The sequence below is a fragment of the Salmo salar genome, chromosome 16 (genome assembly GCF_965601325.2).
Source record: "Salmo salar chromosome 16, fSalSal1, whole genome shotgun sequence".
In the NCBI taxonomy this organism is placed as follows: Eukaryota; Metazoa; Chordata; class Actinopteri; order Salmoniformes; family Salmonidae; genus Salmo; species Salmo salar.
In genome coordinates this window covers 44,200,240-44,214,628 of record NC_138306.1, presented here as the reverse complement: position 1 = coordinate 44,214,628, position 14,389 = coordinate 44,200,240, and the positions used below count along the sequence as shown (strand labels likewise).

Genomic DNA, 14,389 nt, shown 5'->3' with positions numbered 1-14,389 from the left:
TTGTAAATCAGTCACAATTTACCTATGATTCATTACGGTTTGACCCTCTCGAGCACGGCCAGTGCAGCCGACTGCCAGATCTACACATCACCTTGTATCATACATAACGACTCATTATTATTTGTAGATAGTCAGAATTTACCCACGACACATCACGGTTTTGATGCTCTCGAACCCGGTCTACGAGTATTTTCTCAACATTGTACATACTGCCGCATTAATGACAACTCGGAACTTTCCGACTTGAAATCTCGTTGTATAAAGTTAATGCCCGAGTTTCCCCACTTGGAACTTATCAGAATCAACCAAAAGGAAGCGCTACAAAAAAACATACGCAAATATTAACTCGGGGGTTCCGAGTTTCCGACTTGTCTGGAACGCGGCATAGTAGCTTCTCCACGTCTCACTGCTGGCCTTGCTGCCACACACTGCCGCCGGTGACTCCGAAGTGGAAGATGGCTGCGGTGGAGCGTCCCCCAGTCAAGGAAGGGGTCCGGATAGCTTTACTCTGTTTCTGTTGGTATACTGTTAGTTCGGGAGGCAACGTAGTTAACAAAATTATTCTAAATGGGTTCCCTTATCCTGTCACAGTTTCGCTTTTTCATATATTCTCAATCGTCGTCTTCCTTCCACCGTTGCTGCGAGCATGGGGAGTCCCCAAAACAGAAGTACCAACTAGATACTTTAAATGGTATATTATCCCTTTAGCTTTTGGAAAATACTTCGCATCTGTGTCGGCCCACTTCAGTATATGGAAGGTACCTGTTTCCTACGCACACACTGGTAAGCATGGCACGAACTCTGAATCAGGCTAGCTAGCGCAGAATCATTGCTTGGTATTCTAACTAGCAACATGGAACGCTAGCTAGCGTTAGCTTGCTAACATCAACTTCAATGAATTGGTGTCTTGTGCTGGACAATTTAGACAAGCTTTAAGTGAATTGACTTCCTTTGCATGGGACTGTATTACCCACGTTCCGTTTAACCGAGGAACTTGCGACATACTGGGTTATTTGAATACCTTTTTGTTTGGGGGAGGGCCCCACCTAGCCAGTGCCTAAACTTGTAACTACGTTACTTTTATTTAACCATTATTTAATTAGGCAAGTCAGTTAAGAACAAATTATTCTTTACAATAACGACCTACATCGGCCAAACCCGGACGACGCTAGGCCAATTGTGCTGCACCCTATGGAACTCCAATTACGGCCGGATGTGATACAGCCTGGATTCGAACCTGTAGTCTGTAGTGACGCCTCAAGCACTGAGATGCAGTGCCTTAGACCGCTGCACCACTACAGTTGTCTCATTCAGTGGCAAAGAACACTAAGGCTGGGTCTCCGTTGATTTGTGGTTGGTCCAGAGATCATTAAGTAAATGGTTAAACCTGTGCTTTAACCATCGTTTTTCTGCTCACAATAGGTTTTATGTTGTTACTCCTTATGATGCATTCTTGCCTGTCATGTTGATGTCCATGGTTACAACTACAGCATACTAAGCCTAATACAACTACCTGCTACAGCGACAGCCTATAGGGGGGTGTGTGATTGCAGTTTGTCACCTCTAAATGAAAGCGTAAAGTATGATTATTCACAATGAGTATTTGAATTATGCTCTCATTACTATGAGAAAGCAGAACTTCAAGGTACTGTGTCAGGGATTGGCATGCAGTTCTGAACAGCACTAGCCCATATGGTCACTTGATTGAAAATGTGAAAGTAGTTGTTTACACATGGAAATGCCATTACTTGTCTTTCACCTAAAAAACTGTGAGGAACCAGAATGATCTGTTTAAGGTACTGAAAATCTTGGCAGAAAATTCCACCTGCCAAATTACTGTTTCCTGACTGCTCAGTTCACTTGCCCCCGATAACACTTAATGTCAATCCCTATGTGTTATGCCCTTTACTTCCTAATTAGTTAGGTACCTAATGTAGGACGTCAGCCCCCATACAGTGTAACTGTAACTCATTGCTGTCTCACCTCACTAACTGACACGTCAAGCTATGGCGTGATGATGCAATATGCAAAGTAACACGTTTGTTACCAGGGGTGTGTCTGTGACGCACAATACACAATGAAACTTAAACTGTAGGTGTGAGGCACAGTTGCATGGGCAACTAAGTCTTTAAACCACTATCTCAAAAGTCCTGCTCCTTACCTTTCCAATCAATACCCGTTCCACTCAAGCCATTGTCCTCAATTCATGCACTGAACAGGATCCTTTTATCCATTTTCCAATCTGACATTCTTTGTTTCTTTTCACCCCACAGTCAAAGCCACAATGCCAATATGGGTTGTGTTGTTATCAAGGATTATCATGAAGGAGAAGCAAACGACAAAAGTGAGTAACTCAGAAAATGTATTGTGTACATAAAGCTGCTTTGGAAGATATTTTGTCCAAGCAATGGTGACATGGCACAATATGAGCCTGTATGTTGGCTCATATATCTGCCAGCCTTGCAGGTGCATTTACAGAAAATGTACCCCTCTTCTGACATCATGTTAACACTGCAGGGGCTATAGTAGTGTTCTGCAATAACAAAGCTATTTATATGTCATAGCTGTTTAGAGTTTGGGCAAATGTGACATGTCCCAAAACAAATGAGCAAAACAACTGCATGTGTATGGATGGCTTTTTATTTTTATTTTTTTCAACTGTACTTTGAGACTCCTCCATGATTAGGAATATCCTGCTGACTTTGGCCTAGTAACAATTTATTTGGATAGAGCATCTACAGATGGACTACAGACTAACTATCTACTAACCATGACCTTAACCCTAGCCCTAACCTTAACGCTTATTCTAAAAGTACCTTAACCGTAACCTTAGCAAGCAGTTGCTTATCAACAGATCGTTTGTTGATTGTTTGACCATCTGTATAGCATCTACAGATGGAAAATCTGGACTACCCAAATAAAGTGTAACCCTTTCTCTTTTGCACTCCTATCTTGCGCCTGTCTCAGGTGTACGTATCTCTCATCCCCATCATCGGAGGAGTGCTTCTGGCCACGATGACAGAAATGTCCTTTGATGTATCTGGGTTAGTCAGTGCCCTGGCCGCCACACTCTGCTTCTCTCTGCAAAACATCTTCTCCAAAAAGGTACATCTTACCAGTCTGCACCCTTTGAAAAATACTGTTATTTATGTGTTGTTAGATGATGGATAAAAGTATAGCTGGAGAGCACATTTTGAACTTTGGTGGACATTTGAATGACCTATGTGTTTGGGTAATGGTTGGAGAATAAACTCGAGATGTTTTATTTAATAGAATACAGTATTGCCCTTGAAGGAATGGATCATGCACACTGTAAAAGCATTCCTTGCAATATTCAAGTGCAGATATAGTAGACAGCACTCATAGTAAACATGAAAACACTCGAAAGGAAAACTCAAGGGCAAGGCCTATGAGTGTGAAGCATTGTGAATCTTTTCAATGTATTTGTTCTTTACATACTGTCGCTGTGCACTATGGGTAGTGTCCTATACTATGCTGATGTGGCCTCCCTTCAACCAATATTTGAGGAAAACATATTTCCTCCATTGGACATTATTACTCGGTTAAATGTTGTTTTATGAAAACTGACAAGTGCTAGAATTAAGAATTACTTTTGATATTACTAACCCTGCAGTTCCATTATTGTGTAATGATTTAACAACCATGTCTTGTTAATTACCAACTGTGATTACATTACCTGTCTATCATGCTGTTGATGAAGAAAACCAAAGCATTCAACGAACAAGGAAATTGTGCCCTCTCAATTTATAATGATGTGTCTTTGTGTAGCCTTGAGATATATTTTGCTGCCCACTGATTTCCAAGGTCAACACACAACAGTTTTCTGCAATGGCTGGCCTGAGAAATGACAAAGCTATGAATTAATATTCATTGCTTTTTAGGTGCTGCGGGACACGAGGATCCACCACCTGAGACTTCTCAACATACTGGGCTTCAATGCTGTTTTCTTCATGGTGCCTACGTGGGTTCTGGTGGACCTCTCCTCATTCTTGGTTGAGGGGGATTTTGTGAGTTAAAATAATACGTGCTTCAGTTTCGTCAAGTGTATGCGCAGGTTCATATATGTTACTCGTCAAATAATGTGATCTTTTGTTGTCCGGCTTATGAGCTTATATGATAGTGTTTCATCTACTGGTAGTGTGTGTTCCATACATATGATATATTTAACATACACAAGTCTACAGGATGTCATACACTGGGTACCAGAGGCTGGTGAGAGGAGCTATAGGAGGACGGACTCATTGTAATGGCTGAAAGGGAATATTGGATGGATTTAAATGTATGAGCCCGTCCTCTTATAGCTCCTCCTACCAGCCGCCTCTGGTATGTACTATAAAAAAAAATCCACAGTATGTACAATACTTTTATTATCCACTTGCTTTTGCCCGATTTAATATCCAAGATGGCGTAGCAGTCAGACGTCTTCGTCTTGTCGTGTCCCGTGTATATATCTTTATAAATCTGTTTTCTTCACATATATTTTTCTTAACTCCAACTTCAACATACTCTCCTGCAACCCGCCTCACCCAATGTGCTCTGAACCTCTTCACCTGGATCACCACAGCTAGCTAGCTGCTATCCAATTGGCTTTTCCTGGCTAACGTCCCTGTTCCGAAGCAAGAACCAATTAGCCTGGAGCTAGCCTATGCTAAGCCCATCTCCCGGCTAGCTGTAGAGGACCATCAGACAATCCTTGGGCTACAATACCTATTTTGCCAATTGGCCTGGACCCCTTATATTGCCGATACGGAGCCCTGCCGACCCATCACGACTGGACTACTGACGTAATCCGCTCAAGGGTTTTTTTCAACTGGCTCCTTCGTCGCGATGTCCCCTGAATGTCCATCTGCTAGCCGTGGCCCGCTAGCTATCTAGAGCATACCGGACTGTTAGCTGTAGTGGCCCATCAGTCAATTTCTTGGGCTACTATTCCTATTTTGCCAATTGGCCTAGACCCTTTTACTACACGGACACCTGCTGCTCCAGCACTTTTTATTTATTTATTTTATGAGCTTATATGATAGTGTTTCATCTACTGGTAGTGTGTGTTCCATACATATGATATTTTGCCTACCTGGTTAAATAAAGGTGAAATAAAAAAATAAGTTCTACTTAATTAACCTCCACACAACAAAATCTTTAGTGTCCGGTTGCCTTTTATTCAATTGTCCCATTGAGACCACAACCTGGATACGTTCTCTTTTCCTAGAAAGTCATGATTAAATCCATTGTTCTCTCCAAATATCCAAGTTCTCACTCCGTCTCTCTCTCCCTCCTCTGCATAACCCCTACAGACGGGAATGTCTGAATGGACCGGCACCTTTCTCCTCCTCCTGGTCAGCGGCTTCTGTAACTTTGCCCAGAATGTCATCGCCTTCAGTGTCCTCAACCTGATCAGCCCGCTGAGCTACGCCGTGGCCAACGCCACCAAGAGGATCATGGTCATCAGCATATCGCTCCTAATGCTACGCAACCCCGTCAGCTCCACCAACATCATGGGCATGATGACGGCAATAGTGGGCGTCTTCCTGTACAACAAGGTGAGTCTTTTTGACATGCTTACATTTACGTTTTAGTTATTTAGCAGACGCTCTTATCCAGTCATTACAATCACTGCATTCAACTAAAACGTGTAAAACAACCACTTATCACAATTATTGCAAGTTAAACCTTAAAATATTCACTGTTTGCTAAATCAGTGCTAGTAAGAAAATAGAGAAGTGCGAGTGTGAATGACTCTTGGACTCTGTCCATCTTTTGAAAACGTCTGAAACAACCTCTTTAAATAGTATCTTAAATAAGACATCTGTAGCGTAAAACAATAGTATCTGAAATTTTCCAACACTTTGGCCACCAACAACTAATTCAACTTAGTTCATGAAATAAATTAACAACTATATCAAACTCAGCATGCAGGTGTATAATATACAGTTGAAGTCGGAAGTTTGCATACACTAATGTTGGAGTCATTAAAACTCGTTTTTCAACCACTCCACAAATTTCTTGTTAACAAACTATAGTGTTGGCAAGTCGGTTAGGACATCTACTTTGCATGACACACGTAATTTTTCCAACAATTGTTTACAGACAGATTATTTCACTTATAATTCACTGTATCAAAGTTGGGTCAGAAGTTTACATACACTAAGTTGACTGTGCCTTTAAACAGCTTGGAAAATGATGTCATGGCTTTAGAAGCTTCTGATAGGCTAATTGACATTATTTGAGTCAATTGGAGATGTACCTGTGGATGTATTTCAAAGCCTACCTTCAAACTCGGTGCCTCTTTGCTTGACATCATGGGAAAATCAAAAGCAATCAGCCAAGACCTTGTAGACCTCCACAAGTCTGGTTCATCCTCGGGAGCAATTTCCAAACGGCTGAAGGTACCACGTTCATCTGTACAAACAATAGTACGCAAGTATAAACACCATGGGACCACGCAGCCGTCATACCGCTCAGGAGGAGACGCGTTCTCTCTCCTAGAGATGAACGTACTTTGGTGCGAAAAGTGCAAATCAATCCCAGAACAACAACAAAGGACCTTGTGAAGATGCTGGAGGAAACGGGTACAAAAGTATCAATATCCACAGTAAAATGAGTCCTATATCGACATAACCTGAAAGGCCGCTCAGCAAGGAAGAAGCCACTGCTCCAAACCGCCATTAAAAAAGCCAGACTACGGTTTACAACTGCACATGGGGACAAAGATTGTACTTTTTGGAGAAATGTCCTCTGGTCTGATGAAACAAAAATAGAACTGTTTGGCCATAATGACCATCGTTATGTTTGGAGGAAAAGGGGGATGCTTGCAAGCCAAAGAACACCATCCCAACCGTGAAGCATGGGGAAGGCAGCAGCATGTTGTGGGGGTGCTTTGCTGCAGGAGGGACTGGTGTACTTCACAAAATAGATGGCATCATAAGGTAGGAAAGTTGTGGATATATTGAAGCAACATCTCAAGACATAATTTTACATTTTAGTCACTTAGCAGACGCTCTTATCCAGAGCGACTTACAGTAGTGAATGCATGCATGAATGCATTTCGTGACAAAAGATTTCTAAATATTTCATTACCGTACTTTGAAGCATGTCAACCGCTGTTTAAAATCAATTTTTATGCCATTTTTCTCGTAAAAAAGCCATAATATTCCGACCGGGAATCTGTGTTTCGGCAAATAGAGGGAAAAACACAAAGACGGGGGCGGCCAGTGCACGAGCCTAAGCCCTTTGTCCTCTGATAGACCACTTAGCAAAAGCGCTCGTGTGTTTCAGCCAGGGCTTTGAATTACGTCATTCAGCTTTTTCCCGGGCTCTGAGCGCCCATGGAAGACGTAAGAAGTGTCACGTTAGAGCAGAGATCCTTTGTAATGGATAGAGATGGCAAAGAAGTTCAAGAAATGGTCAGACAGGGTACTTCCTGTACAGAATCTTCTCACGTTTTGGCCTGCCAAATGAGTTCTGTTATACTCACAGACACCATTCAAACAGTTTTAGAAACTTTGGAGTGTTTTCTATCCAAAGCTAATAATTATATGCATATTCTAGTTTCTGGGCAGGACTAATAATCAGATTAAATCGGGTACGTTTTTTTATCCAGCCGTGAAAATACTGCCCCCTAGCCATAACAGGTTAAGGACAACAAAGTCAAGGTTTTGGTGTGGCCCTCACAAAGCCCTGACCTCAATCCTATAGAAAATTTGTGGGCTGAACTGAAAAAGTGTGTGCGAGCAAGGAGCCCTACAAACCTGACTCGGTTACACCAGCTCTGTCAGGAGGAATGGGACAAAATTCACCCAACTTGTTGTGGGAAGCTTGTGGAAGGCTACCTGGAACGTTTGACCCAAGTTAAACAATTTAAAGGCAATGCTACCGAATAATAATTGAGTGTATGTAAACTTCTGACCCACTGGGAATGTGATGAAAGAAATAAAAGCTGAAATGAATCATTCTCTCTACTTTTATTCTGACATTTCACCTTCTTAAAATAAAGTGGTGATCCTGACTGACCTAAGACAGGGAATATTTACTAGGATTAAATGTCAGGAATTGAGTTTAAATGTATTTGGCTAAGGTGTATGTACAGTCGTGGCCAAAAGTTTGGAGAATTACAGAAATATTCATTTTCACAAAGTCTACTGCCTCAGTTTGTATGATGGCAATTTGCATATACTCCAGAAGGTTATGAAGAGTGAAAGTCCCTCTTTGCCATGCAAATGAACTGAATCCCCAAAAAACATTTCCACTGCATTTCAGCCCTGCCACAAAAGGACCAGCTGACATCATGTTAGTGATTCTCCCGTTAACACAGGTGTGAGTTTTAACGAGGACAAGGCTGGAGATCACTCTGTCATGCTGATTGAATTTGAATAACAGACTGGAAGCTTCAAAAGGAGGGTGGTGCTTGGAATCATTGTTCTTCCTCAGTCAAACGTGGTTACCTGCAAGGGAACACGTGCCGTCGTCATTGCTTTGCACAAAAAGGGCTTCACAGGCAAGGATATTGCTGCCAGTTGATTCAGATTGCACCTGAATCAACTATTTATCGGATCATCAAGAACTTCAAGGAGAGCGGTTCAATTGTTGTGAAGAAGGCTTCAGGGCGCCCAAGAAAGTCCAGCAAGCGCCAGGACCGTCTCCTGAAGTTGATTCAGCTGAGGGATCGGGGCACCACCAGTACAGAGCTTGCTCAGGAATGGCAGCAGGCAGGTGTGAGTGCATCTGCACTCAGTGAGGCAAAGACTTTTGGAGGATGGCCTGGTGTCAAGAAGGGCAGCAAAGAAGCCACTTCTCTCCAGGAAAAATATCAGGGACAGACTGATATTCTGCAAACGGTACAGCGATTGGACTGCTTAGGACTGGGGTTAGTCATTTTCTCTGATGAATCCCCTTTCCGTTTGTTTGGAGCATCCGGAAAAAATCTTGTCCGGAGAAGACAAGGTGAGCGCTACCATCAGTCCTGTGTCATGCCAACAGTAAAGCATCCTGAGACCATTCATGTGTGGGGTTGCTTCTCAGCCAAGGGAGTGGGCTCACTCACAATTTTGCCTAAGAACACAGCCATGAATAAAGAATGGTACCAACACATCCTCCGAGAGCAACTTCTCCCAAACATCCAGGAACAGTTTGACGGACAATGCCTTTTCCAGCATGATGGAGCACCTTGCCATAAGGCAAAAGTGATAACGAAGTGGCTCGAGGAACAAAACATTGATATTTTGGGGCCATGGCCAGGAAACACCCCAGACCTTAATCCCATTGAGAACTTGTGGTCAATCCTCAAGAGGCGGGTGGACAAACAAAATGGGCTGAATGGGCTACCATCAGTCAGGATGTGGCCCAGAAGTTAATTGACAGTAATCCATAGTAACATCTGACAAAAATATCTAAAGACACTGAAGCAGCAAACTTTGGAAATTAATATTTGTGTCATTCTCAAAACTTGGTCACGACTGTAGACTTCCGACTTCAACTGTAGCTCAAATGGGAGCCTTAAAGACATTTTAAATGTTTTTGTCATTTAGCAGACACTCTTATCCAGAGCAACTTACATTCATCTTAAGATAGCGAGGTGAGACGACCACATATAATAATAAAATATCCTTGCACTTGTCTTTTCCTACTAGCACCGACTTTGCTGATAACTTCTTTATTGAGGAAAAATGTACTTACTTCGACTGTTTTTGTGGTTGTCTCACCTTGCTATCTTAAGATGAATGCACTAATAGTAAATTGCTCTCGATAAGAGCGTCTGCTAAATGAGTAAAATGTCAAATGTGACTGACTGCCTGCCTCAAGTATTTTTTACATTGGATAAAAGTATAGACTCAGAGGTAGAAAATGGTATATCATACACTGCAGTTGAAGAACAATGGGACATTTTATTCTGCTTTGAAAGTTGATAAACTTGTAACCCAACTTTAGAAAATGTCCCTTGAATGTTTTGGTACACCTACTGGAGAGCTCTTCTTTGTCTACTCCCATTCAGCGTCGTTCACACTCTTAAGCTTTAGGCCCACCCATCTCTTTAAGGATTCACATGTGAGGCCATGTGGTAGACATGGCTCACGCTGCACAGTGCTCACGTGCGCTGAAACCCACCCCCACTGTGGAAAGTTTACATACCAGATTTAACTTTGGGAAATCACACAGTAATATACATCAATGTGCATTTCTTTTGTCATCCTTTGTTAATTGCTACACTAAGCTATTCCCTTCTCTTCACTGCCAACAGGCAAAATATGACGCCAACAAGGAAGCTAAGAAAAAGCTGCTGCCTTCCTCCAAGCAGGACATGATGTCCTTTGACAATTTGGGACTGGACAAGACGCAGCCCAATGGTTCAGTGCCTTTCTCCCAAGGTTCAGACATTCAGTATGGACGAAGCAACGTGTTGACCGACCACTTCCAGTACAGCCGGCAGGCCTACACAATGAACTACGGCGCCTCCAACCACCAGTATGTGGTTTAGGCTGGTGGATTTCTCCATGGACATATTGTATTTGTTTCCAGCAGAATTCTTAAACCACCTCTAACAAAAAGAAAGGCAAGTGCTGTTGGCGGAGAGGGAAGTATCAGTCATGAGTTGGCCAGTGTTTTGTCCCAAACATGTTCTCTAACATTCTCTTCACCTCCTTGTGTTGTATTTATTTTGATATGAACACTTAAAAAGGGATAGTTAAGTCAAAATCAAAGTTGTCTGATGTTGTCCACTTCCAACCCTGTAATATGTCAACTGTTGCAGATAGTGTCAATCTTTCCAGTTAATTTTGGATTAAGGCATACCACTGGATCTACATAACAAATGGCTTGGAACATGGACTCGTTTGACAGATTTAGATTTTGGAGTGAAGTGTTTGTTTTTTGTTTGCTTGCTAAGGAAAGGATGTTCTTATTATTTTTTCTGTGGGAGTTCGCTAACGTGGGAATAATTGTTACTGTAGCTACAATAGCGTAGTTCAAAAATAAATAATTCATAACTTTAACTGTATATCAAAGACCATGAAATGTTTACCATGCCCATAATGCCTTGTGAATCAGGCTTGTCCTCAAGGTTACATTGACCCCAATTTTATCACAGAAGGCCTGAACATTTTACATTAATGTTTTGCAGAGATTGGCAACATTTGTCCTATACATGTAAAACCGTTTGCCCTTATGACATTTTCTGGTTTGTCTTTAACTAGTGATGGAGGCATGAAAATGTATATAATCGGTTGTAGGTACAGAAAGGTCCCTGGTTTGAATACCCAATCCGAAAAGGTGAAAAATATGTCTGTGCCCTTGAGCAAGGCCCTTAACCTCCAGAGGTACTATTATGGCTGACAATGTGAAACGACACATTTCACTGCTCTATCCAGTGTATGGATCAAAAACATATTTTTTTGAATTCATGTTGTATTTCCATATCGGTCATTTAATCAAGTCGTATCTGATCTTGTAATAGCTGTGTAATATGTCGGTAGAAGGGTCAGGATTGGCAGAATTACTGGATCAGGCTTAAGTGTCAGTAGACTCCACTTGTTTTGCCTGTTTGTCATTTTGTTCCTAATATTCACACTTACAATCATGTTCTGATTGAGTAGTATTTCCCCCTGCATGCGAGTCATTTAGCCTACAGGGAACAATAGCTGTTTTTCAAAGCTGGTGTGACGCACCTGAACTGGTTATTTACTTTGCAAATCAATGAAAGATGTGACGGAGACTAACTTGTGTGAAGCTCTAGCAAAATGTTATCCTTGTTGACTATAAAAGGAATATTCTTCTAGTTCAACTTTTTTATTTAAGTTTGCGTGTTTCAATTTGCTACAGCACATTCAAGCATTTTAAGTGGAGAATTTCTTTGCTGTTTACTAACAGCAGGAAAGTTGGATCTAACCTGATTTTATTTCATGTTCAGCGACTGGCTGGCAACAAACTACATGCTGAGATTTTGAAAAAGCATTTTCGCTGTTTACCATAAATACAAATAATGGTATGTGCTGTATACTTATGGATGTGTATTTACACATTTAATGAACTTGTGTGAGCTTGTGTGGAATTCTCAGGTAGTTCCAAGCTTATCATAGTTCATTTAGTGAAACTTCCATATCATTTAGTTCGGCAGGTTTTGGTCTGTTTCCGTAATGAAATTCATACTAGCGTGGTGATTAGGCTATGGGGATTTGAATACATTTAAATGTCACTTATGCCTGTTCTCTGCATGTCCTCATGAATGACTTTTGACTTGACTTTGTCCTATCATTGTCTATTGAATCATCTTTACAGTGAAAACAATTTGTAGAAATCTGGCTTTGGATAACAAATATTTTATTTGTGGAAGGAAGATCAAATGTTGGAGCCACGATTTGGATTCTACTAAATCATTTTTCTGTCACCTTTAACATAAGATGTTATGAAGAGCTGTGGTAAGTCAGCTTGGATCCCATCTTATTTTGTATTGTATGTCATTCTGTTCAAATGTCTCAAGGTCTCTTCTTAAATCTATGGTGGAGTTTGTCACGTCCTTATGCGAGGTGCCAAATGAAAGGAGCTACCTGGCTCAAGTGCATCACAAGGATCTTTTTTATTTTTTTTTTACTCTTATTTTTTGACCCAGTAGCATGGAGTGATGAATTCTGATGTGCATTATGTATATGTTTAATTTAACGTAAAGCCTAATTTGTCTATACAGTAAGCTAATGGATAACACTTTGAACATGAGAATTTAGAGAAACTTTGTTAGATCTGGGACGGTATTTGCTATGAGGTTATTTACTGGAATGTACATTTGGATATGTGGGGGTTGCTTAGTAAAAGTTGTATAAATGCAATTTTTTTCTGTGTTTTAAATAATCTTGAAAAACTGAATTTTTACTGAACCAATGTTTATAGATTTTTATTTATGGTGTCTAGGTACAGAAGTATACATAAGTGCAACCATGCACAGTTTTGTCTGCTTACGTTTAGTAAATACTATTTTTAAATGTCTAAGGAAATAAATGCATTGTGAAATGAATGTATGATTTAATTTTCTTGAAAAAGGTGTGCTATACATTGAATGCATAGTAAACATTTATTTGACTTTGGACAGGTGGGTGCTTACATTGGTAAAGGATGAAGGTGAGTCATCTATTACTATTGTTGATCATTAGAATTGTCATCTATGTTCAATGCCTTGTTTTCAATTGTTTATTTGGACTAGTATGAATTTTAACTAAACGCTTCAGCCTATCCAATTGCCAACTGTAATTCGCCTAGTTAAATAAAATGTAAAAAAATCCAATAAAGCAAGTGCTCCCTCTTGTGTCAAGAATCAGAATAGACTTTTCACAAGTTATAATATTTCCCCTCCATATCTAACTTTCAGGCATGGCATGGGTATTTCATTATTGCTTGGATGAGGACAATAGGACTTCGTATTGGTGGAATTAACTACCAACAACGAAAGAGTCTGTAAGTGGAAATGTAGCTTTGTATCCATTTTGTAGCTACACCTATCAAATGTTTACAGTGCCATAGGGGCTGGTAGGGCTATGTAATGCAGAGATGGAAACTTTCCCCTTACATTTATCTAACAGCTATTACACAAAGACTTGCGGCTGCTGTTCCACTTTACCCTTCACAAAGTATGCACCGGTAAATTTCCCCTCATGGATTTAAAAGGAACGGGTGGAAATTCTCTCCAGCTGCTTTCACCAGTCTTATACTTTTAATTGATATTTAACACTTTTGTAATCTAGTCCCTAAAGCATGAGAGGAAGTGAACACTTCTGGTTGAAAGGGTAGAAAACAGGTACACAACCCAGGAGAACTAGTCATCTCTCTGGGGATGAGGCACACTCCCACATCCTCCATGACAAAGTTCAAAAAGCCAGATTTATTGTTGTTGAGTAACTTCACTCCTGAGATGCATAACTGCTGCAGTGTTTCGAATTCAGTCTAATCAAAGTTTTAGAGGAGAAAAACGTGTGGAAATCCAGCCTGGTCTCATCCCACTGGACACAGACGTCAATTCAACATCTGTTCCACGTTGGTTCCAACAGTGTGCCCAGTGGGATAGACTAGACGTAACATAGGGAACGTAAATCCTGGAAACTCATTAGTATGATATGTTACATTTTGGAATGGTTACTTGAGGTAAAAATGAAAATAAGGCGGTTGGTCGGACGTATAGCTCGAAAGAACTATTGTACTTACTACTTTTTTGTTGTTGTTGCTACTTTGCAACTACTTAGCCACCTAGCTAACATTAGCCACAACAAATAGGAATTTGTAACATATCATACCAGCTGTAATTCATAACAAATGAAATGGTTGATGGACATCCACAAATTAATACATACTGTACCAAATGAAATGTAACGTACACTGAGTATACAAAACAGTA

The 14,389-nt window shown here is 40.8% G+C and overlaps 1 protein-coding gene across 1 annotated transcript; it reads left to right on the top strand.

Annotated features, from left to right (window-relative positions):
- The first annotated feature begins 314 nt into the window (after positions 1–314).
- Positions 315–13,018, top strand: slc35e1 (solute carrier family 35 member E1). The gene is made up of 6 exons (XM_014149322.3): positions 315–783; positions 2,274–2,344; positions 2,968–3,105; positions 3,903–4,028; positions 5,316–5,561; positions 10,256–13,018. Exons 1-6 carry the CDS (start codon positions 456–458, stop codon positions 10,490–10,492), a joined length of 1,146 nt encoding a protein of 381 aa, XP_014004797.1. The 5' UTR covers positions 315–455; the 3' UTR covers positions 10,493–13,018.
- The last annotated feature ends 1,371 nt before the right edge of the window (positions 13,019–14,389 follow it).